At 36.1% G+C, this 27500-nt stretch overlaps 1 protein-coding gene across 5 annotated transcripts in view; it reads left to right on the forward strand.

Moving 5' to 3' along the window:
- The window catches only part of LOC115222469 (calcium uptake protein 3, mitochondrial), a 380133-nt gene that overhangs the window by 72341 nt on the left and 280292 nt on the right, over positions 1–27500 (forward strand). For 4 of the 5 annotated variants that reach the window (XM_036511684.1, XM_036511686.1, XM_036511685.1 and 1 more), the window contains exons 2-3: positions 5636–5661; positions 22577–22704. In XM_036511684.1, the coding sequence (XP_036367577.1) occupies positions 5636–5661; positions 22577–22704 (154 nt within the window). The remainder of the gene's footprint in view (positions 1–5635; positions 5662–22576; positions 22705–27500) is intronic. The other variant, XM_029792682.2, reaches the window with a different exon arrangement.

The following is a 27500-nucleotide window of genomic DNA, read 5'->3' on the forward strand; positions in this document are numbered from 1 at the left end:
ATTATTTCCTTTTTAGTTTTGAATTGTGTCTAACCACCTTGATTATTTTATTTATATACATATATGTATGTGAATATGTACATTATAGATTCTCAAAGTGGGCTCTACGCCTACCGCCCCTCGGTGGGCATTGAGAGGGTCCAGGTAGGCGCTGGTGTCTAAAGGAAGCTGAAGGGTGCGGTAGAGGAGGCATTGGTAGGAAGGCAGTGGATTAAGGGAAGCTATGAATTTATATTATTATAGTATTGTATAGAAATGATATAATATGATATTAAATATCAAATGATTTGTAGCGTTTATAAATTAGTAAAATATAAAATATTTATTTATACATAAACATATAGTGGTGGGGGTGCTGAGGGTATTATGTGGCCATGAGTGGGGGGTGGGGGGCAAAAAGTTTGAGAGCCTCTGATGTACATGTATGTATGTGATTGTGTATATCTACACAAGTAAGTACAGGTGGAAAAAAAATAGTACACAAGTTATCATCTAACGTCTGCTTTCAATGCTGGAATGGTTTAGATAGTTTGACTGGAACTGATAACCTGGAGAGCTGCATCAGGTTCCAGTCTGATTTGGTTTGGTTTATAAGGCTGGATGTCCTTCTTAATGCCAACCACTATGAGAGTGTAGTGGGTTCCTTTTACATGTCACTGGGGTACTGGTGCTTTATTTTCGTGTCTCCAGCACGGATGCTGTTAATTACCACCTGCACTGGCCACAGCTATTATTTCACTTGGCTTGACTATTCTTCTCAAGCACAGCAAATCGCTAATAGTCACAATCACTCGTCATGCATATGGAATATAATAAGTGGGTGTTTATGTGTGTGTGTATATATATATATATATATATATAATATATGTGTGTGTGTGTCTATATGTATGTATGTATGAAGACCTGTGGATTTGCATATAAATATTTAAAAGTTTGTATTTAACATTTAACATTGTTCTTCTATGCTGGCTTGGGTTGACCTTGTACATGTACATAAACATATTTATCTCAGTCTATGTCTGCCTATCTATATATGTATGCACAAATGTATGTATACACTCATATTTATATGATTTAATGAATACAAGATACATATGTGAGCTACTTTCAAGTTTCATGCTCAGGTAGTGTAGTAATTAGATGGGCTGTTATAGTGTAACATTCACATTCCAGCATTTGTTCAGGCGCATTCTGAATATTCTGGCTGTTCAGTGTGGAAATATAAGAAGAAAAAAAATGAAAAAATATAAAAGAAAACAGTAAGAAAAAAATTGCAGTAACCAAGCATGAAAGTTGAAGTAGCTCATGTATAACTCTGAATTCATTAAATGATATTTACCACTTACTGAACTGAGTGTGGTTTTGCTGCCTCTACCAACAAGGAAATTATGCACATATATTTATATGTGTGTATATATATTAATATATATTCTTATGTACATATTTATATGTGTGTGTGTGTGTATGTATGTATGTGAATGAATATATGTATATATTCACTTTATGTGTGTGTATAATATGTGTGTGTGTGTGTGAGAATTCCTGATGTGCTCACATTGTTACTTTTCTTGAGTAATGATTGTTCTAGTGTTTTCTTTTCCCCTGAACACTGTCTCATAGCCCTGTGGCCAATTTTGTGGAATGACCTGTGGATAAGAAGAGAATCCAGTCATAAAATATTGCCTCAGTTATGCTCATTGAACCTCCCTTGTCAGAGGTAAAACCAAAGGAGATGATTTTATTATTTTCCACACACTTGCTGAGTAATATAAATGCTTTACTAAATCTCTTTAAGTTCTTGGTGATTTTTCAAATGAATTGAAATGGGAAGTGTATTCCTGTAGTTTTATGGTCAAGGAAAAGTTAATGGTTGAGTACCGGACAGAATGCTATAATGATACTAATACTGCACAGAACTATGTAGTTGATGAGATATCTACTGAGAATCTAAATTTTGTCATGACCAAATTCTTTTGAATTGTTGAAATAACTGTAATTAGCTCTTAGATATTGGAATGATAAGTGGCTCAATGTACTACACAATAACAGTTCGATTGAAAATTGAATGTCATCATCGACATTGTGTGTCATGTCTGTTGAATCAGAAATGCCAAATGTTATCCAACAACAACAACAACAGTTAATAACAAAGAAAAAGTAGTGAATAATTTTGAGTGAGATTCATTGATTCATGAAAAAGTTTAAGAAAAATCTTCTTTTATGAAACTGGTACCAGTGTGTGTGTGTGTGTGTGTGTGTGAGAGAGAGAGAGAGAGAGAGAGAGAGAGAGAGAGAGAGAGAGAGAGAGAGAGAGAGAAGAAGGAGTGGGTATGTAATAATTCAAAAGAGTTTTTGATAGTGTATCTGAAAAACGTTTCTGCAAAAATTAAAAACAATCAGAGGGGATCTCAATAATATAAGCAAAATACTTTAACCCAGACCAGATGAATGATATGTAAGTTTTTATGCAGATATATTTGGTTGTTGTTGTCTGCTCTTTAGATGTGATGTATGAAACAAAGTTTTCTGTGTTATCCTTATTTTAACAACTGTATTCAGTTGTGATTGTAAGTACATCTGGTTTAATTTCTGATTGAAAATCTTCATCAAGTATTTTTGTGGTTTCCATACTTGTCCAGTTTCTTTATTTTGAATTTCCCATTTTGCCAGATATGTAGATGTTTACTACAATGAACATTCCTTATAGATGAAATCCTCATTTGCGATTCATGTGCACTGCCTTAATGGACGTGTAATGTTGTAAATTAATATCATAAAGGCTTAGCAGTATTTTCTCTGGCTTTATGTTCTGAGTTCAAATTCAACCAAAGTTGACTTTGCTTTTCATCCTTTCAGTTATATTCTGAAATGTTTTCTCCTTTTATTTTAGGATCACATGATAGACTTGGTACTTTGGGATTAGTTGATGATCAGTTTATTTTTATTTTTTGTATCTTGGAATCATTAATACTACTTACATTTATATATATATATATATATATATATATATAATCATCATCATCGTTTAATGTCTGCTTTCCATGCTGGCATGGGTTGGACGGTTTGACTGAGGGCTGGCAAGCCAGAAGGCTGCACCAGATTCCAATCTGATCTGGCAAAGGATCTACAGCTGGATGCCCTTCCTAACACCAACCACTCCGAGAGTGTAGTGGGTACTTTTTACATGCCTGCGGCACAGGAGCCAGTCATATAGGTCTTTCAACAGTCACATTTGAATAGTGCAATTTACATGCCACCGGTACGAGAACCAGTCAAGGAGTACTGACATCATCCACATTCGGATGGTGCTTTCTATGTGCCGCTGGCATGGGCCCCAGTCTTGGGGCACTAGCCACAGCTACGATTTTGGTTTTACTTGACTCAACAGGTCTTCTCAAGTATATCAAATCACCTGATGCATCAAGGGTGCTCTTAAATGGGCCAGATATGCAATACTGGCATTGGTCATGGCTGCAATCTCATTTTAGTTGCTGGATCTTTTCAATCACAGCATATTGCCAGAGGTCTCAGTCTCTTGTCATTGCCTCTATGAGGCCCAATGTTCGAAGGTCATGCTTTACCACCTCATCCCATGTTTTCCTGGGTCTACCTCTTCCACAGGTTCCTTTCACAGTTAGGGTGTGGCACTTCCTCACACAGTTGTCCTCATCCATACGTCATACATGACCATACCAGCACAGTCATTTTACTTGCACACCACATTTGATGCTTCTTATGTCCAACTTTTCGCTGAAACTCTGTCGTGCATGCACACTGACATTAGACATCCAGTAAGTCATACTAGGTTCATTTCTTTGAAGCCTACACATGTCCTCAGCAGTCACGGCCCATGTTTCACTGCTGTGTAACATTGTAGTTCGCAAACATGCATCATACAGTCCACCTTTCACTCTGAGCGAGAGGCCTTTAGTTGCTAGCAGAGGTAGGAGCTCCCTGAACTTTGCTCAGGCTATTCTTATTCTAGCCACTATATTTTCAGAGCAACCACCCCCACTACAGACTTTGTTGCCTAGGTAGCGGAAGCTATCAACTACTTCTAGTTTTTCTCCCTGGCATGTGATGGAATCTGTTTCCTGTACATTTTCAGTGTTTATTGCCCCTACACACACCCACACACATACATGAACTTGCAAACAAATGTGCACATATACATAGAACTATGTAAAAAACAAAAATGAAAACTGGTATTGGACTTTGGCTTTGTGATAATGACTGAAAGTTGCAGGGGTATTTGATGAAAGCACTGCAGTGAGGAAGCAATGTGCTGATCTTATGACATTGTCTGACTTGACAAACATGCCATAATTGTTGGGTTGAAGGTGCCTTGGGGAGCACTTTAAAGAATATACTTGATATGAAGGATGTTTTATTAGAATATTATATAATACAAGGTGTTGCTCCAGCATGGCCACAGTCAGATGACTGAAACAAGTAAAAGAATAAAAGAATACTGTTTGTATATACAAATACATGCATGTGTATGTATACATACGCATATGGATTTCTCTTTCTCTCACATTCTTTGTATGTATGTGTGTGTATATATATGTATGTATATATGTATATATATATCTACATACATAGTGAATATAAAGAGTTATATAATCCAAGCTGTGTTCTTGTGAAGCACATCTGCAATGTATCATCATCATTATCATTCATATATATATATCTATATATATAAATGTTTTATGTTAAATGTGATATACATAGCAATTGTTTGGTGAATTCACTTTGCAGTGTAATTACATAACAAAACTGAAGACTGGAAATATTTGGTATATTTTCAATTCCATGTTACATGTGTTTTATTACGAGATAAGAGCTACAAAAGTATGCACATCGTAAAGAAAAAAATGTATAGAATCTCCTATCCATAATTCTTCAGACAGAAGTTTAAGAATAATACAAATTTATTCTAGATGCTGCAGCAGTTTATAGTATTAAGCATTAATCAGGAGAATATGGAGAGATAGAGGATAAGTTTGAATGACTCTCATCATCTCTAACTTTTTATCCTTTTTTTAACCCCTTATGTTCACCACACACACATGTAGAGCTGTATATATATATATATATATATATATATATATATATATGTATATTGATATGTATGTATATAACTAATTCATTTACATATAAGAAATTTGTGTTTGTGATGAAGCTTGTACCAATTATTATATGTAATTTGATGTACTCAGTAAAATCATAATTCTATCCTCTCCCAGACATTTATCTTTGTAAAGAATGTTAAGGATATTTTTCAATGTAAAATATTTGTCTAATTCTATTACAATTTTTAGTTGGTGTCATACTTGATTTCATTTCCTTTTTCTCAGCTATTACCATAATGTTCCCAGACTGTGAAACCTAGTTTCATACATACCTTCTCTTTTTCCTTCTCTTATAATAATTTTTTTTTCCTGTTTAGTCCTGTTGCTTCTTAATTTTTTAACTGTAACATTTTGGAATAAATAACATCTATTTACATTTCTTTATTTCTCTTATCTTTAAGCAAGTCAAGTTGAAGACTAACAAGTTTTAGTTCAAGTTTCTTATCTATAAATCTAAATTTATGTTGAAAGTTGTTGAAAACCTTTAATTTTATTTTCAGTCTGAAGAAGTATCTGAACAGAATGTAATCATAATCTGGAATATATTATCAAACCCTTTACACAGTTTGTTTGTGACCTTCCCTGACTTCTTCACTCTGCTACACATTTTAACTTACACACACACATTATATATATATATATGCGTGTGTGCGTGGGGTTAAAATCCAAGCTGTGTTCCCTTGAAGCATATCTGCTTATCCCAGTTTTCCGAATCAGTATGCAGATGTTATATTTGTGTGAGGCATGCATAAGAGCTGACAGTTCTGGAAAATATTTTTTGCAGTGTAATTCTATATTAAAACAGGAGACTGGAAGCATTTTTGGCATTATTTATTTACCATTACACTTGTTTCAATAGCTACAAAATTGTACATGTGATAGAAACATGTAAGATATCTCCTATTGGAAATTCTTCAGACAGAGAATCAAATATATGTGTGTGTGTGTGTATGTGTGTGTGTATTGGTACTCTGTCAGGTACAAAGATGAAGGATACATTTAATCTGATCAACAGAAGAGTTTGCTTGTGAAATCATTGTGCAAGTAGCTGAGCTCTCCATAGACATGCATACCCTTAACATAGTTCTCAGGGAGATTCAGTGTGATACAGAGTGCAACAAGGCTGGCTTGTTTTTGCCAGCCGAGTGGCCTGGAGCAGTGAGAAATAAAGTGTCTTGCTCAAGGGTACAGCATACTGCTGGGAATCAAACTCACAACCTTATGATCGTGTGCCAAATGCCCCTACCCACTAAGCCACATACCTACACACACACACACGCACATGCACATACATTGCATGCATGCACTCACATGTATTAATGTACCATTCCCTACTCATACAAACCTAATCTCTGTGAAACAGAATGTTATTTTATTTTGCATATTTTTATACTCACTGATTTTGCTTTCTTAGAAGTTGGTTGGTTCTCCAGAATTGTTGAAGCAAAAAAAAGCCCAGAGGCACTCCTTACTATCAGTTATTAAAAATTAAATATAATGTGACGTAGGTTGTCTGTTTTCAACTAAGCTTTGTATAGCAAATAAAGTTGTTTGCTTTTAGTTGAGAGCACAGTTAACCACTGGTATTTGTACAGATTAGTTTTTTCAGATGTAATACCTTTGTGACTAGAATTAATAACATGTTGTTTGAAATCAGTTGTCAACATTAATGACCAACTGATATAAAATTAGAAACATCAATATTTACTGCCTCTTGTTAAATCTCAATAGGTAAATTACTAAACTGTCTAGATTAGAAGAGAATTTGGTTTATTTTATCATATTATTATTGCTCAGACATGTCACCAGAGGTGGTGCCTTTAGATTTGCTTATGCTAAATTCTTGCCAATAACATTTGTTAATTATCTTTGAAGCATTACTTTATGTAGTTGGGTCTTACTAAAATAATACTGATAAAAAAAAAATTAAAATTCTTTACTCTGTAAAATACAGTGCAAATGGTAAGAGTCTACCTTCTTAACTGGTCTGTATTTGGTTTATTTGGTTTCATCATATTCAGTATTAATGTTTTCTGAAAGTAATATTTTTCATTATAGACTGCCTTTGTGAATAGATGTAATAGTTCTATTTTGTCTACTGTTTCTATTTGTTAATTTTACGAGTGTTTCCTGAAGTATTATATTAGTTAATGAAAATATTCCTTTAAACTTATCCTCCCACACACATTAAGAAAAAAAAATGAGGAAAAGGAAGGAAGAAAGAAAAATTTAGTCTTTGTAATCAAACAGTAATATATATACTTTCTGAATATCTTAGCCATTTCAAAAACCTGCCTTGAGACAGTGGCCCAGCTATTTTGCTTGATTTTCTCTTTCACTCTAAAGGAACTTGTTGAATTCTGGCTTTAACACACAAGAACTAACATACTGAAATTAACAATTACGTTGACTTACTAAAATTACACTGGTCAATAAAATGAAACTGTTTTTAATCATCAGAGTTGCTGATTGACTTATCTGGATTAATTTTTGATGCTGATTACGAATCTGAAGTGCGATTTTCTCCATCAGGTCACATTTTCATGTTAATGATACCTGCTGTTCTAACTTATAGGATACGCAAAGCATGTCTATATAAAGTATATTGAATACAAGATACAATAATTTCATGGCTTTTTATTGCACGAAATTAAAATTATTGTGTACAAATAAGTTAGAATACACTCAAATGCGTAACAACTTGAAATCTTTGGGATTTGGACTTTCTATGGTGTTTTGTCTTAGGTTCATCCCTGTATAACATCCAACAGTAGTCAGCTAACATTACTGCATTCCAAAATCTTTGATATCGTTGTTTCAACGATGCAATATCTTGATGAAAGTGTTCCTCTTGCACATCAGACACTGCTCCAAGGTTCTCTGCAAAAAAATCCAGATGTGAATCAAGGAAATGGACTTTTAGTGACATCCGTCAGCCCATTGCAGCGTAGGAGTCTAGAAGACATTTCACTCCATTTCTAAATTCTAGAGATCTCTTGTTGCCTAGGAAATTTTCACAGAGCCATTTGAAGGATTCCCAGGCTTTAAGCTCAATCTCATCCAGTGCTGTTAGGAAGTGGTTGTCCTTCAGGAGTTCTTTTATCTGCGGACCTATGAATATCCCCTCCTTCAGTTTTGCCTCGGTGATTTTTGGAAATTTGGCCTTCACATATTCAAAACCTTTTGACCTTTGCCTGGCAGATGTCTTCACGAATTGTTTCATGAGGTTAAGCTTTATGTGAAGAGGGGGAAGAAGAACATTTTCTGGGTTTAAAAGTGGCTTACTCTGGACGCTAAAAACCCCCGGCTCATGATTTTCGCAAAGGCCGCTTTGGTTGCACATAGTACTTGTTAGTTGCATGTCTGTCCCATAGGCATAAAAAGCAACAATATTTTGTGAACCCAGATTGCATTCCCATCAACATTACAATCACCTCCAAGTCTCCACATATTTTCCAGCTGTAGTCTGTATACTTTATGGCTTTGAGGAGTACTTGCATGTGTTCATAACACTCCTTCGTGTACACTGAATGTCCTATGGGAATGGATGGTTTCTTATTGCCAGTGTGTAGTAGTACTGCCTTGAGGCTTCTCTTAGATGAATCAATGAATAAGTGCCATTCGGCTGGAACATGCTCTTGGAACAAACAGCGAAATAACTCATCAGTGTTATTACTGAAACAAAGTGGTCCATCAACAGGGAAGCATAAAGTCAGATCCCTGTATCTCTTCCTGAAATGAGTAATACAAACATCTTTCTTAAGCTCTTTTCTTGTGGTCTTTCGACAATGACAAGTCTCTAACTAAATCCTTTGACTCTCCTTGAGAAAATTTCTGTGGTATGTCTTCATTTTCAATTGTGAAATCTGCATCCACTTCAGTGTCTTCCTCAGCAGTAGTATTTTCTTCAGGAAATACATCTTTGTCAGACATCTGAAGGCCATTTTCTGGTGGTATTGAAAAAGGAAGATCATCATCGTTGTGTGGTACTGGTGTTCTTGTTGGTTCCAAGTTGGGATACACAATCTCATGCTTGGTCTTTACAGTAAACCCACATACATTAACGTTGCAGAAATAACAGTCCATGAAATGATTTTTTGGCTCTCTCCATATCAAAGGTATTGTAAATGGCATTGCTCTCTTCCTCTTGTTTAGCCAATCCCTTAGTCCAAGCTGAGCAGATGATGTGCAGGGCCCATCTCTTATCTTTTTCTGGTTGATCTTCTGGTAGATCTTTTTGATTTCATTTGTGATGGCAAGTTGCTGAGCTTTGGTGGTAAATGAACCACAGACATGACAAAATATATCAGGACTGTTCTTGCAATGCCTTGACATCCTGAGTAGAATTTGATGATGATGACGACTTGGCACCTTAAACTGAAAGGGAAATTTATGAAAAGAAAAGATTATGAAAACATAAAATTACAAAATGAATACAATTATTTATAAAACAGAAGTCAGAATTTACCTGTATAAGACGTTTACGTGTAGCGATGCTGCTGATGGGAGTTATGTACCTCTCTTATTTCATCAGAAAAACTGTGCCTCATACAAGGAAACCGATTGCATTTTTGAAATCTGCGGACAAAACTACATATAAAACACCATATAATATCCCTGATGAAAATTGGCTGTTGACCAGTGTTATTAAACATCCAAGGAAAATTTTGTTTTTAATAAGTAGTTAGTCATTATTATAAAGGTAATTCAAGTAGATATTTCATTTATTTTTGTTTCCATTGCCTCAGCTTTTATTTACTAGAAAACACAATTATTGGTTTCTTATTCAGGAACCTAATATGTATGATAGATTAAAACAGCAAGACTGTTCTTATTGGTACTCGTTTTATTGATTCTCACCTCCCCCCACATGCACACAACATAAGATGGAGTCAGTTATTGTGGGATTATTTTTATTTATTTATTTCAATTCACATTTTATTAAAAATAACATCAATTGTCAGAGCTGATCACTGTTTTATTGCGTTTGGAAGGCAACAGTGACATGGTAGTTTCTGTGAAACTTGGGCAATTTTTGCTTTTTTGTATAAACCGTCAGTTGGTCACTTTTCTTGCTAACATTTTAATCTTTGACTGGTATACATTTAATGAAAGATATATATATACATACATTTACATAAAATCATGTATACCCCCCCACACACACTATTTAAGGGGTATGAGCGTTTCACACTTACATTTATACATTCCTCCTCCCAAATTCACTCACAGGGCTTAGGTTGGCCTGAGGCTTATAGGAGACACTTGCCCAGTGTGTTGCACAGTAGGACTGTACCTGAAGCCACATGGATGGGAAGCACACTCCTTACCCACATGGCTCTGCCATACAAATAGTGCTTCACATGCACACACGCACATGCAGTATGTATATGTGTGTGTGTGTGTGTATGTATGTGTGTATATATAAAATTTCCACTGACCAAATTTTGCATACAAAGTATTGGCTAACCTGAGACCGTAGCAGACAACACTTGCTTGAGGTACAAAAGAAAAAAAAAAAAATAATAGAGATATTTAACACAGAATGATGTGGTGGTGAAATAAACGTCTAAACTACATAACCATGCCCGTTATAGTTTGGAACTTTGATGAATGAAATTGAATCTTCTAATGTATCATGTCGTTCTCTTCTGTCTCGACCAATTCCGTTGGCTCTATTTCTTCTGAATAGTAATATTAGACTGAAATGATTCTAATGTCATGTTGTCTATTGAAATGTATAAAAGTAATTAAAAATTGAGTGTTAGTTAAGGTGCTGAAAGATATGAATAATATTATTAAAATATAATTTAAAAAAGTAAGTAAAGAATTATATTCCGTCAATGTCACATGTTTGGTCTTTTGTCATCAACTCGCTGGCTGTTTTTCTTTCATTTTTTTTCTTTTCTCCACCCCTCCTCCCTCCATGTCTGTTGTTGCTTACACTGTAAGTAGATATTCCATACAGGTGTTATATACTGAAATTTCTTTTCTAAAACTCTGATGTGGTATTTGTATTCAATTTTCTCTCTCTTTCAAATATTTCCTTCTCCCTATCTTGTTTGCACACACACACACACACATATATATTATATAAACCCATGCCAGCATGGAAAGCAGACATTAAACTGATGATGATGATGATGTGTGTGTTGCCACTGTGGAGTTTCACCTATGTAGTTACAGGGCTATCAGGCAAGTTATAACTTGCCTAACGATCCTGGAAGTACACTGGTGAAATTCCAGAGTAGTAAGAGATTAACTCAACCAATGTGTGTGTGTGTGTGTGTGTGTGTGTGTGTGTGTGTGTGTGTGTGTGTGTGTGAGAGAGAGAGAGAGAGAGGGGGTGCTGAAAAGTTCCTGGCTTTGGGTGAAAGAAAATAGAGGAGGATCAGTCAATTATGATTTTGTTCAACAGATTCACACACTTATTGCAGTGGTCCTTCAGTTTTTCTAATCCCTGTAAAAGAACTCAGAAAGTTGGGCTTCCAACCAGGCCTTTCGTGATACCCTTAAACCCAGGAACTTTTCAGCATCCCCCTTGATCATCATCATCATCATTTAACATCTGTTTTCCATGCTGGCATGGTTTGGACAATTTGATAGGAGCTGGTCATCTGAAGAGCTGCTCAAGCTCCCTGTCTGTTGTGGCTTGGTTTCTATGGCTGGATGCCCTTCTAATGCCAACCACTTTACAGAGTGTACTGGGTGCTTTTCTGCAGCACCAGCATGTGTGTGCTTACATGTTTTTTATGTGGAACCAGCACTCACAAGCCCACAAGATTAGGAATGTCCAGCTGGAGAGGGAGGCAAGGCACATGCCTGCATGCAAAAACTACCAAGCTTTTAGTTAGCTTGATGTGTCTTCAAGAACAGCAAGCGTCAGCAGTCTCATACCTCTGTCAACCCTTCTGTGAGGCCTAGTGTCTGAAGATCTTTTCTCACCACTTTGTCCCACATCCTCCTGGGTTTACTTTTTTCACATGTCCTCTCCACAATTTGAGCTCAGCACTTCTTTATGCAACTGCCTTCATTCATATGCATAACATGACCGTACCAGCACAATCTTCTCTCTTGCACACCACATCTGATACCTTATATACTCAGTTTTTCCCCCAGATCTCTTACAGCCTGTCATATATGCACACTGACATTACCCATTCAGTGGAACATACTGACTTCATTTCTTTCAAGCCCTCACATTTACTCAGTAATCTATTTTTTTACTACCCACAAGGGGCTAAATACAGAGGGGACAAACAAGGACAGACAAACGGATTAAGTCGATTATATCGACTCCAGTGCATAACTGGTACTTATTTAATTGACCCCGAAAGGATGAAAGGCAAAGTCGACCTTGGCAGAATTTGAACTCAGAACGTAACGGCAGACGAAATACGGCTACGCATTTCGCCCAGCGTGCTAACGTTCAGAGCCCATTTTACACTGCCATGTAGCATAGCTGTTTGTATTGAGGCATCATACAATCTGCTTTTCACTCTGCAGGAGAGGCCTTTGTTACTAACAGAGGTAGTAGCTCTCTGAATTTTGTCCAGCCCATTCTCACAGCTATGCTTTCAGAACAACCTCCACCACTGCTAACTTGGTCACCTAAGTAACAGAAAGTGTCTACTACTTCTTAGGATACACCCTGACATTTGAGGGAATCTATTTTTTTGTACATTCCTGGTGTTTAATGTCCCTGCACATCTCCCAAATGTAAAGACTACTTTCTCTGTTAATCTTCCAGTGATACTGTTGCACCTCTTGACTTACTCTAAGTGCACTGTATAGAGTTTCTCTCAGCATCTTTTCTACATATTGAGCAGGGCCATCGCCCTGAAGGAATCTGTGATTTGTCTGTTTTCCTACTTATCAAGACTTTGGCCCTCCTAAATTAACTCTAAAGCCATTTGATTCCAGACCTTGCTTCCTTCCTGAAATTCCTTCTCTACTTCTGGTTGCAATTCAATAATGAGAACAAGGTCATCAGCATAAAGGTGCTCTCAATGGCATCCAGTCTTAAATTCCTCAGTTGTAGCCTGGAGGGTTATGGTAAACAAGAGGGGGGTTAAAAACCAATCCTGGGTAGACACCTATTTTTACACTAAATTCCTTGTTATACTCACTGGTGACTTTCACCTTACTGATAGCATCCCTGCACATGGCTTTTACAGCTCTCATCAACCACTTGTCTATCCCTTACATCTGCATTGACCACCAAATAAGGGAGTTGGAGTCTCTGTCAAAAGCTTTCTCCATGTCAACTAAAGCCGGATACAGAGATTCAGTTTTGGTTAAGTATTTCACCAGCAGTTGCCTCACCAGGAAGATCGTATCAGTGGAGCTTCTCTCTAGCACAGACCCAAATTGCATCTCATCTACACTAACTCTCTCCCTAATTAATTGAGCTATGTCCCTTTCTGCAACTTTCATCACCTGGTCCAGCAATTTGATGCCTTTATAATTATTTCTATCTCGGACATCACTTTTGCCTTTGTAGCAGTTGACTACAATGCTGCTTCACCAATAATTGGTCATGACTCCCTTGTGGACAACCTGACAACTATGTGGGTGACTAAGCTATTTCCCACTCCACCAGATATTTTAAGCCTCTCAGCAGCAACTTCTGATGGGCCGGTGGCTTTCCCTTGTCTTCATATGACTTAACTGCTGGATCTACATTAAGTAGGCTCTCCTTCTCCCATACATTCTCTACATATAGCAACCTTCTATAGTAGCACTTCCAAGCCATCTTCTTTGCAGAATCACTAACTCTCTCTCTCTCTGTATATATATATATATTTATATATATATATATATATATGCGCACATACATACATGCATACACATATGTAAACGTTGCACAAAATGAAGAAGTCATATGTTAGGTAAGTATTTTCACTGTATCTGCTGTTGTGAGAGGAATTTCATAGACAAAAACTGAATGGAAGCCCATCGTGTGTGTGCATGCATGGCATGTGTATGTCGGAATAGTGACACTCAAGTAAAGGGTCAAAATGACAAGCACATATGAGTGAAGATCTGGTCCATTACATGAATTATTTTATTAAATAAATTTTGCACGTTTGTGTGTATTTGGCCTTTTGTCTGCTTAAAGCAATACAGTGTTGAGGCAGAATGTTAAGTCAACCAGTCAGTAAGATAAAGACTGATAACATAAATACTAAAGTTCTTTCGTCACTCTACATAATTAGAAGCATTGATAATGATGTCTCAATGTGACTCTAATGCCATGGCCATGGTTAGACATTTATTTCAGAGCGCTAGGATCCTAGGTTGATCTCAATTTCATCATCTTCATTCTTTACTATCTGTTTTCTATGTTGGTATGTATTGGTCAGTTTGAGAGGATTCAACAGGTCCAAGAGCTGCGTTATATTCTAAAGTCAGCTTTAGCATAGTTATTACAACTGGATGCTTTTCCTGCCACCAACCACTCTACAGAGCATACTGAGTGTGTCTTCTTTATAAGGAACTCGCATTAATGAGGTCACCATGTAGCTTGAATTGGGTAACAGCAGAGAGGGAGTCCACTTTGCCAGGTGTTGAGAGTATAAGAAGCTGGAACCAAGTTTCATGTTGTAGAAAACTTATACAGCTACTTGCATTATATGTGCAGGTACAGGCATGGATATATGTTTCAGATATTCACTTTGAACCTGTATGGTTTCAGGTTGTATGTATATATGTATGCACTTGTGTGTATGCATTATATCACACGTTCAGATGGTGTGCCTTCGCCAATAACCTACCTCTACTCAACTACCAAACTCTCTCTTCCGACGACTCGACTCAACAGAACTCGACATCTAGTCTACCGACAGCTCCGGCTTGCTCTACATGACACTTCTCGTCTAGCTATCACGTCCACTATTTATACGTATTGGACTACCTTACTTATTGTCTGGGGGCGTCCACACAACAGTATGTGTGTATGTGTATATATATGGTGTTAGCAAGGGCATCCAGCCATAGAAACCATGCCAAATCAGACTTTAGTCTGGTGCAGCTTACCAGCCCTGGTCAAACCATCCAACCCATGCCAGCATGGACAACAGATATTAAATGTTGATAATGGTGATATATTTTACCATTATTATCTGCAGTCAGTCATCACAACTATGACTGTTCTTAGCATGACTTGATAAGCTTTCTCCATACTAATTGGTTGTTCGCTAGAGTTTGCCATCTATTGACATAGAAGCTTTGTGTGAAACATTATTACCTGCATGTGATCACATCTACACATGTTTCTGGAGTGGGAAGAGAGAAGAGGAATGGAGGAAAGCTGGGGTTGGCTTCACAATGAGGAGCTCCAGTGCTGTACAACTAGCGGAAGATCCAATGCCAGGATTATGACAGTAAGACTACCACTCCACAGAATGGGCTATACCACATTCATCAGTGTCTACTCGCCCACTGTGAATAACACACATGAAGTGAAAGAAGAATTCTAAGCTAAGCTGAAAGAGTGTTGTGCAAAGTTCCCTGCAAAGATAAGATAATAATTGAAGGAGATTTCAGTGCAGGAGTAGGGAGAGATGCAAATTGATGGCCTGGTGCAACAGGCAAACATGGAGTGGGAATGTGCAATTCAAATGGTGAACCTGTAGCTCTCTGCTCTGAGTTCAACCTAGTAATTACAAACACTGTCTCGAAATAAAAAGATCATCAAAAGACTTCTTGGGTGCTCCAGTTATTGACACTTGTTAGGCTACATAATTTGATGACAATGATGTCCTGGATGCAAGAGCCATTAGAGGGGCAGACCACTCTACTGACCACCATATGATCAGGTCAAAGGTCACTTTTACCTTCAGTAAGCAAAGTATGAAGACAAAAAGCCAACTAAAAAATAAGCTAAACATCATGAAACTCAGAGACCCTGAAGTGAAACAGGTATTGCAGGAACAGCTGGATAAGGCTTTGGAAGGATGGGAGGAATAGGGAAACAAAGGACTTGAAGGAAAATAACTACATATGAGATAGCTCAACGTGTCCTTGGCAAACCACTGAAATAACATCAAGGTTGTTTTGAGAATGGCATCCAAGTATAGACCCTGCTAGAAGAAAGTAACATTGCAAAGGCCAGGCAACTAACTTGTAACTTGAGGTCAAATAGGGAAAAACTGATGGAAGCAAGAAAGAATCTGCAACAATATACTAGGAAACTGAAATTTGATTGTATGAGGCCAAAGCTGAAGAGATACATTATTGATAAAAATGATATGGAAGTATTTCACTCAGGACTTGGAGAGGTATATGGGCCACAGAGAAGAGACAACAAAACTCAAAACTCTTGATGGCAAAAGAGTAGTGTTGGAAGGTTGGAGATCCTCGATAGATTTACTCATCACTTTGACAGCCTACTTAATATCTCAGGTGTTGTGACTTGTGTGGCCCTCAAGGAAGTTACACAGCAGCCAACCATCCAATCCTTAGATGACAAACCTATTTACAATGCAGTCAAGCAAACGAAAGAAGGTAAAGTACCTGGCAGATGTGGCATATCAACTAAAATCCAGAAGTATGGAGGTTTAAAGCTGAGAATCTTTATAACATTGTGCTCCAGATCTGGGAGACGGAAACGGTTCCACAAGACTGGAAAGGTGCAAGCATTGTTCTTATCTTAAAAAAAAAAGGTTGTAGAATGGAAACTACCAAGGAGTATCTCTTCTATCAACAGCAGGAAAAGATCTTGGTTCATATTCTATTAAACGGACTAAATGAGTATATCTATTGAAATCTCCTACTTGAGACTTGCAGTAGAAGAAGTCCCATGGACATGATATTCTGCCTTCACTAAATTCAGTGAAAATGTATTGAGCAGAACATGCTTATGTATACAGTGTTCACAGACTTCACAAAGGCTTTTGACATTGTCATAATGGACTTCAGGTGGTTGAATGCCCTTGAATTTGTGCTTAGATACATTGTAGTACATTGCAATGCATTATAATAAAGTGCACAGAATAATGTTGGGAAAAAAAGTTCCTAGTTAACAACACTACAATTTATGTAGAATGTCACACAAAAAAAAAAAAAGAAGAGAGTGTATGATAAATATGGATGCTTTACTGACAGCAAAGTACAATCTTAAATTAAGCACACAGATATATTACGTGTAAAAAATTTATGATTGTACATAATTTTAAATTTGGCATTAATAATTTCATAGCTATGTGCTGGTGGCGCAAAAAGCATTCAGGACATGTTGTACATTGGTTGACATTAGGAAGGGCATCCAGCCATAGAAACCATTTAAAAGCAAACACTGGAGCATGATACAGTCCCTGGGCCCAATGAATCCTGTCAAACTGTCCAATCCATACCAGCTTGGAACATGGATGTTGAATGATGGGGGGGGGGGATGATTTTATCAGTTATAAAATTATTCCCAAGAAATCTTAGTAACTTACAGCTGAGTGCCTGGACCATGCACCATTACAGCAGTCTCTTTGGAAAATGAGATTTATAAAAGTGTTGAAACACGAGCTTAAAGGATTCAAGAATATTAATGCTCCAAAATGAACATAAACAATTAAGAAGAATATGTGTGTGTGTGTGTGTGTGTGCGCGCGCGCAAGCGTACACAAAGGGCCAGTGCTGAGTAAATGTTGTCAATTAAAAGTTATTTAATACTTATTTTCTGCCAAGGAAAAATTAATATTTATCAATGTAATTTGTTTAAAAAGATTTTTTTTTATTTCTTTTCTTTTTGTCTGCTGAAGAGGAAGGGTTTCAGACATAACATATGAAAAATTTTCTTAAAAGTGGAAAGCTAGGGAGGGTATATTAGATTTGTATGTTCAATGTTACATTTGTACAGTTGAAAGTTTATAATGCAAAATTTACATGGGCAGGAATGCAAGTTTGCAGTTGGTAAAAATTGTCTTCTGCAGTTTAGGAAAAGTGGTATGAACGATGGCTAGAAGTATATTGAGTTCTTCATAACCAGCTGATCTAGCAAGTGGGGCCTGATATCAGTGAGGGGGGCCGGTGCGCATTGATGCCGCCGAGAGGTAGGCTCTGTAACGGCGCGCATTCTCTCCTGATGACTCCATACACTTGCTAGCTTCCGGTATACGGAGTTTTTAACTGGTAGCATTTGCATATGCAAGTTGTTTGCAAGACATCAATTACTTAAGCCCTTGATATCATTATTATTTGAAGCAGACTAAGAGAGAGTGATCTTTAAGTTTCAAGAAAAGAAACAGTACAGGTTTTCTGTTAGATAGCTCAGATAGCCTTTAATTCCACAGATTAAAAATAGTATTCAGATTTACATGGGATTCCTCATATTTAGACTGGCAGACATAGTGGTCCTTACGATCACAACTAGTTTCTTTTCAGTTCATACAAACATGGTGATAAATGTTTGTTGTATTCAGACAGTGTCTCCACTCTGTCCCCTCTAAATAAGATTTGTCCATATTTATCTCTCTCTATTATTAACATGCTTTAGCAATTACTTATTAAAATGTTGTCAATATAATCCCTGAAATGGTTATGGATCTTGTTGATTAATTTTTTTTAGAACATACAGTTCTCCAGAATTGTATAGAAATATATATATATATAATTATGTGTGTGTGGTGTGTGTGTGGTATGGGGATGTGTGTGGTATATACACACATATACATATGTGTGTGTGTGTATATATATATATATATATATATATATATATATAAATTAGATATTGCAACAGTTTTTTCAAATTTCAGTTTGTTAGCGCAGCAGCATTGCTGACTTGTTTACTGGGATGAGTCTCTCTATTCAGTACTTACCTCACCCCTCTACCAGAAAAAAAAAACAAAAAAAAAAACAAAGCAAAACAATAAAAGCTCTCCAACAAAATACACACACACACACACACACACACACATTACACATTCAAAATCATAAATCAATGTCTTAGTAAATTATATTAGCTTGAAGTTTTAACTCAACCAGTTCTTCCATTTGCAAATAATTTTTAATATAAACTCTTGCACCTTTAATCTCATTTTTTTTCCTAATACTTATTTTCTGCCAAGGAAAAATTAATATTTATCAATGTAATTTGTTTAAAAAGATTTTTTTTTATTTCTTTTCTTTTTGTCTGCTGAAGAGGAAGGGTTTCAGACATAACATATGAAAAATTTTCTTAAAAGTGGAAAGCTAGGGAGGGTATATTAGATTTGTATGTTCAATGTTACATTTGTACAGTTGAAAGTTTATAATGCAAAATTTACATGGGCAGGAATGCAAGTTTGCAGTTGGTAAAAATTGTCTTCTGCAGTTTAGGAAAAGTGGTATGATTTGGTCGACAAGAAGCAACTGCAAGCTATATCAGAGTTGGAGGTGAAATGGAGCTCGTAAATTTAGAGGAGGAGGAAAAGGAAGATAAAATGTAGAAGTCGCAGTATGAAGATATGAAGAAATAATAGACTAAAGGCTGGAAATTATTATTAAAGAAGTTTAATAGAACAAATGGCTATATTTTTGAATATGTTCAAGGAAAGCAGTAACTAAAGATATACTTCCACATTTGTGAGGAGTATATTCTATGTTCAGCAAAGGTCAGAAGTCCTTGCTGGAGATCTTTGAATTTAGGAACTATTCATATGATACTGCATATTGTTATATTTCTTGAACACAGGCATATGGCATAGTGGTTAAGAGCATGGGCTACTAACCCCAAGATTCCAAGTTTGATTCTAGGCAGTAACCTGAATAATAATAATAATAATAATAAGAAGAATAAGAATATCGAAAAATACCTTAGGAATGAGAACCCAGGTTCGAAATTTCCCCCAAGACATCGGATGAAGGCTGGAGGGTATATCTGCCAAAACATTGTGTTAACAACAAACAAGATGAGGACAAATATCTGTCAAATGTAAATAATCTAAATAATGTATTTTCAATGTTACTTTTATTAAATATTATCAAGATTAACATATCTTCATTATGATACATAGTTATACTGTTGATATAAGTGTCAAGAGGGAATGGTATTAATTAAAGAATAAAAAGTTGAATAGGGGATGAAAGTAGATGACTGACTGACTACAGGGAGTTCTGGCCAAACTGCATTGTGATAGTTAATCCTGTTGATTTCATCCTTGGCCAATTTTACCATTCATCCTTCCAGAGCTGACAAGATAAATTCCATCTATGTAATAGAGTTGATGTAATCGAACAACCATACTCTTCTTGTGAAATGTGTGATTTCTGCTTTAGAAATTTTTATTTGTATGATAATAGTAAAGGATGGGGAGGAAAAAAAAATAATCATCAAAGATTTTGTTTCATACAAGAGTTTGTTTAAAAAATCACTGAGAGGATAAAAGACTCAGTGTTTAGGTGATTGCAGAGAATAATGTGAACATCTGTATGCTTTATTTTTCAATCATTACTATGTGTCTTGTTTCTGGATTTGAACTGGGATCCCTTATTTCTAAATGAAGCCTTCTAAAATTATTTATTTATTGACACATTATCACGTACAGTTATTGTTGCAAATTAATGTTATTTTAAATTCATCTTTCTGAAATGGCACCCATAGTCAGCTGATTTCATCATTTGCAAGCTCTTGTATGGATTGCTGTTTTTTTTTGTCTTTTACAGATGTGTCATCCATTGGCTGTTTGTTTTTTTTTCCAGCACCACATTCCTGCACGAAGTAGAACTTATATCTAAACTTTCTTGTAACTCTAACCTCACTGCAAGAGCCTGGCTAAGAAAATTTGGATAATTTTCAGCACATAAGAACATTAATTATCCATTCCTGATTCTGATGTTCCTGTTTTTCTTCATTTGTAACCCTTATACATCACTCAGTACCTCTTTTCTACAAAAGATTTTTTAAATTCAGTTTATGCTACTCTTTGGTTGATATAACATAAGTTAGAATTTGTGGATATTTTGGAGCACTGTTCTTATATTATCTATGCATTTTGCAAATCCCCTTGAATTTTCTTAATCAGTGCCTTGTTCAGAAATGGGGTGTGTTAAGACAGTTCTAATCTTATAATAAATTTTAAGAAACAAATTTAGGTTAAAACATCATCAGCCTGTACTTTGTCAGTTATTGTTCAAAGCAACAGTCTTACTCATCAGCGATTATTGATAGGGGTTCCATGTGATTACACATTCTAGAAATGGCAGCCAAATCCATCTCAACTTGCAGCCTGTCTGTAAAATTGAAGGAAACATTAGATAATGTTGTTTTAAATATAAAATTTTCCAATAAAGAATGTGATGGGTATGGGGTGGAATGTATTTTGCCATAAAGGTGACAGGGGATGGCTTGTGGTTGACCAACAATGACCATCTGTAGATTACAACAATAATGCCAACCATTTAACTATACATATTTGCACATTATCTGTGCAATACATGGAGCTGCATTGTATTTAAATCGCCTCGTCTAAACGCACACTCAATAAACCTCTGTACAATATCTGTGCCTGTGTCACAGTGAATCGGTACATCTTATCCTTCCAATATCTGTAGCTCTGTTACATTTAATGCACTTTTTCATACTTCTTACCAGTTTCTTCTGCTACATTGACTCCAATTGTAGATAAATCTAAGATTGTAATGTTTTTTTTTTTTAAATAAGTTAGGCTGTGCTCCTCATATTCTTCAGGGACTGCAAAACTTGTTGCAAGTTGGTGCAGTGAAAGAAGAACCAGTCATGGGGTATTGTTTTTGTTATCTTTTAGACATAGTCAGCTCTGATTAAGCAAACCTATGATGGAAAGTATTCCACCTGTAACCATCTTATGATATTTCAGGGACTGCACTGTTATTCAAGGCCATGAATTTGATTTTAAAGGAGCTTTGTCTAATATTTGTTGCTAGTTGAGAAACAAAGTATTGGTTCTTTCATATTTCTGCTCTGAATGCATGCAACTGAGAGAACTTTATTTAAAGGTAATCAAAGGGTCAGGTTGTGGTGTTGAACTTGGGTTACCTCTAAAGAAAAAGTACTGCCATTTGATAAGATTTCACAGAGTTTATGTCTATCCAATTTCACTCACAACATCAGTGTAGAATTGGCACTGTGTTAAAAGACATTTCTTCAAGGTAGTGTGTTATGGTTTTGAACCTGGATCCATCTGATTTTGAAGCAATCTTTTTAAGCAAATGGTCATATGAGCTACTTGAGGACAATGTGGAGTAGCAACGAAAGACTAAGCATAAAGAACATATCAGGCCCAACAGAATCTAATTAGTTGGTTATTTCTGGAGCATTGATAGTTTCGTTATTCTCTATGCCTGGGCTGGTTGTTCTGAAATATTAGAATTGACAGCTGTCTATGAAGGTAATAAATGTTGTATAGAATGTTTTGTTACTTTTAATAAAATGCCTTGTTATCCATGTTCCTTATATACTTTTGTAATTATATATTTGTATATTTACTTCAGACTACTCAACGTCCACTTAGCTTTCGGGAACAAAGGTTTCGAGATTTTGCTTCAGTTGAATATGAAGGTCATTTATACATGACGCCTCAGGACTTTCTAGAATCAGTTTTGGAAGACACACCAAGAAGTAAGTTGTAATTCTTTAGTACATTATTTAAACATGAGAAGAGGAATACCATTCATTGTTTACACATTCAGTATTATTTATATTACTATAATTATATATATATATATATGGATTCAGGAAAACCCTTTTTGCTTCAGTAATAGCTACTCACATATGGTTTAATAATTCCCCACTGCATTTAATATTTACATATATTTAATCATGCAATAACCTTCCAATTCTAGGTTAAATAACAACACGTGCACACACACACACACACACACACACACACACACACACACACTATGAATTTGTGGTTCCAGTGTTTGCTTTGTTTTCTTTGCCATTAAGAAGCCCAAAATTTCCATACTAAAATACCAGTACAAGTTGTAGATAAATCATATAAATTGACATGAGTATTGTGCAATCTTATTACTATTCTTTTGAATGTTTAATTGTACTTTTAAATGATTCAGATATGTTTAAGATATATATGTGTGTGTGTGTGAGTGTGTATGAATGGATGTATTTATTTCATGATTATTTTAATACCGACTTTTCTATGCTTGCATGGATCAGTGGAAACTTTTTGGTTGGATGCTTTTCTTGTTAACCCTCACTTATTTCCAAAGAGGATATTTTGCTTAGTCCTGTGAACAACTGCAAACATAAGTCATTTGAGGAATTAAGAAGCGGCTGTTGTGTAGATGTATGGGGACCTTCAAACAAGTTTCTGCCCACATGCCAGATTCTTTGCAAAGTGAGAAGTATGAGTGATAGTTGCATGAATAATAGTGTTGAGTGGGATTTGTGATAGGGTGGTGGGTGGAATGAAAAGGTACCTAGTGTATTCAAGGCAACGTGACTGACATTGCAGGGAGGTGACAGATGTCTGTGTCACTTCTCTAAGTATATGTGTATGTATGTGTATAGATACGTACATGTGTATATGGGTTTGTGTTTACACACACAGTGTATCTGTATCTATTTACACACACACATACAATTCAAATAAAAATAAAATTAACAGACAACGAGGGGTGCGCACAAGGAATGTATTAGTTTGATAGCGAAATTAGTTAGTATCTAATGGACCATCTGAAGCAGTTGCATCCGTTTTAGGATTTTCATTTCAGAGCACCTGCAATAGTGAGACTGCAAGTTCACCTGCCAGATGAATTTGAACAAAGAGTATTGCTCAGAAATTATGTGGATATATATATATGTCTGTCAATGAATTTCATATGAGAACATTGACAGAATTCTTTTCATTGATGTCTTTGCAAAAACATTACTTTATGCTGAAATACCCATGTATTTCACTTGGAACAGTAGTAACACAATGAATGGCAAAGAAGAAAGCGAGGCAAAAAACGTTGAAGGCCATTTGAATGTTTTCAAAGAAGAAACAATTGCTTGTGTTTATGTTGTCACACCAAAGGCAGGAGAACTATACTATCAAAGAATTTTATTGCATGAAGTTCAAAATAGTATTTTTCCTTTTGCTTTCATGTATTGACATTTTCAACTTGGAGTGGTTGTGACTCGATGGGTCATGGGGATACATCTGGTATACAATGTTTTAGTTTTATTAAAAATGGAAACGTTCACAAACTGATTTAGCTATGTCTCATCTCCAATCTCTAGATCATTAGTTTCAAAAAGTTTTAAATACACTTGAACAGACTTCCATCCATTCTTCCTTCATTTTGATTATCAACTGCCAATGTACCTACTTTTTGCCAATAAGCTCATGTGACTTGTCTGTCCATCTAATTCAGTTTGTCCATTTGCTGGCAGTTTATGTCGGTGGTCACAGTTGATGGTCTTATCTGCATAATTTGTCTTTGATGCGGGTTCTTCTTACTTTAAGCTTCTTCATCCAGCAGTGTACATGGCTCCTGTCAGTGGTATCATCTCCTTATTGGTCAGCCTGCAGTTATATAGTAGAGAAAACCAACTGACAGTTTTCACACAATGGGGCCGAACCCCTAGATAACTGATTCTTAAGTAACTTTTTAATCACATACTTTTATCTATGTTTCATTTATACAATAGTTTTTTTTATTTTTTATCTTATTTACTTTTTTTTTAGCATACCTTATTGCAGTTGAAGATGTTTTCAGTTTGTTTTCCAACCTGCATTTCCCTTTTCAAATCTGAATTCATTATTATTTGCATTTCAGCTTCAATAATTCTGAAAATAACATTTTTGTTAATTGAGAATTTTTTTCATTTTCTGCAATTTCATCTGCTTCATCTTGGCCATCATCCTCATTATACACACATTACTGTTGCTCTAAATTTAATTGGTCTTCCTTCTTTAGGTCCACTTTTTATGTGTATCAAATAATTCTCTGGGTTTACTTATTGTCTATTTTAAATGTTTTCAAATGGTATGACTCTGTAACTTGAGCCTCAGTTCTTTGAAAATTATTTGAAATTAAATTCTCTGAAATATAATCAAATATTGTCCAATGCATTCTTTATGTTAGAATTTGTCTAAATAGCTGCAAGATTAATTTCATTTTCTCCATTACTTTTTCAATAGTAATAGAAACAGTTTTTGCTCTATCATCTTTGGAACTTCTCCAGATATACTATTCATCATCCCTGGCAGCTGTTCTCTTGGGGAATTGGCTTGATGTTTGTTGTTTGCATTTGAAAGGAAGTGAGTTAATATGATTGTTTGTGGATGGTCAAAGAGTTCTCTTGCATGGCAAAACTCCCACATGACCACACCTCTGCTGTCATCAACATCAGCGTCATCATCATTTAACGTTTGCCTTCAATGCTGGCATGGGTGGGATGGTTTGACAAGAGCCGGCCGGGCAGAAGCCTGCACCAGACTCCTGTAACTGTTTTGGCAGGATTTTTACGGCTGGATGCCCTTCCTAACACCAACCACCCAGCAGAGTGGACTTACTGCTTTTTATGTGGCACAAGCACAGGTAAGGTCAGTTTTGGCAAGATTTTTACAGCTGGAGGCCCTTCCAAATGCCAGCCACTTTACAGTGTGGACTGGGTACTTTTAAGTGGCACCTGCACTAACAGGGTCACTAAGTACTTGCAAGACAAAAAAGAAAACACTTTTTGAGAGGGGAGGGAGCATTGGAGGAGGTGGTCTTGCGTCAGGCGATGAAAGGTTACAGTGAGGTCAAGAGACAGAAACAGGTGTCTTGTTGTAGAGGAGGTACAAGGTTACCTGGCCAGAGGGAGAGAGATTACGAATGAAGACAGAAACAGGTGCACTGCCACAAAGGAAATACATGGTTGCCCAACCTGAGAGAAGTGCAGGAGAAGGAGAGAGAGTGATAGAGCGTGGGAGACAGCAGGATGGAGATGGTGGTAAAGTGAGACAGGGCATGGGTGGGACACACAATGCTTCTAGAACTCAGTTTTGCTAATATAGGTGGATCTTTTCAAGAACTTCATATTGCCAGGTAAACATTAATGTGCTAAGCATCAGTTTGTAGACACAATTAAGGGTTTTCATTGCATGTGTAACTGACATGATTTTGGAATGATTTTATTGCCTAGATGTTTTTTCTATCACCCACTACTTAACAATATTGATTAGGTTCATAATTACTGTGAACTGGTATTAGAAGAGTGAATGTCCACAGCTGTGTCCTTTTTGTATTGTTTCTGTTTTTAATTCAGAGTTTCTTCTCTTCTAAATGTGTTGCTTTTGTTTGTTGTAAGCAGAGTCTACATTTCCTTGGCGCAGTTAAAGCTGCTTTCCTTTTCGCTAATTGTTGAATTAGTCTCCAGCAGCAAACTTTGCATATGATTCATCTTCACTAAGATTGTGAGACCATGTGTGTGTGTATGTCTCTCTCTCTCTCTCTCTCTCTCTCTCTCAAAGGAGGAGTTTTATTTGTTAATTAACCTTTCTTCACACTGAAGCTGGTAACTGACTGATCTTGTGATAGTTGTCACAGCCACATTAGAATTGAGGGGCTTAGGGCACCAGTTAGAGTGGAATATATTTAGCTACCATACACATGGTTAAGAGTCCTGGGCATAGGACGATGGAGTCCACGCCTATGTTCTGCATAGGTGTATTTGCTAGCCCTCCTCTGCAATTTTATCACTGCTAATTGAATGTGATAAAATTTCTACTGCAAATTATTCAACTGTTGACTTTCAACAACTCACAAACTATTTATTGAAAGTCAACTTGTACATCTCCATCAAATTAATAAATATCAGGTTATCACATCCAAGCTGAATACTAAATGTGTTAAAATTTATGAATGTATAATTTCTTTTAGTAATTTCCGTTTCAATAAATCTCAAGACATATGCATGAGAACTGGAACATTCTAATCAGTAATTGTTAGACAATAACTTCTTATTTTCAAATTAGTGTTATGTGCTAAATTTCAAATGCAAGTCTCATTAATATGTATTCATATATATTTCAGTAGTATAATGAAATATCATAACAGGATTGTAAATCTGCCATGATTAATGCCAAAGGTCTTTAACTGTTATTTTTATATAACTTAATTATATATCTGGAGAAATCAGGATTGTTATATTTTCTGATGTATATTTTAAACATCATTTGATTAATTTTCTCTTTCATGTAATCATTCTGGCCATCTTGAACTGTTTACAGTGTTGGTGCTACAGCCGCTCTGAATTATCAACTATGCATGGAGATAGTCAACATAAAAATAAAAACACCCACCATCAAAAACAAAAAAGAAAAAAAAAGGACAGAAACACTAACTAAGAGGTCATAATGTGGTGCTCCAGCTTGTCTACAATTTACAATGCTGTAAATTAGTTACTGGACTGATATTGAT

This window comes from Octopus sinensis, linkage group LG20, assembly GCF_006345805.1.
Source record: "Octopus sinensis linkage group LG20, ASM634580v1, whole genome shotgun sequence".
Taxonomy (NCBI): Eukaryota; Metazoa; Mollusca; class Cephalopoda; order Octopoda; family Octopodidae; genus Octopus; species Octopus sinensis.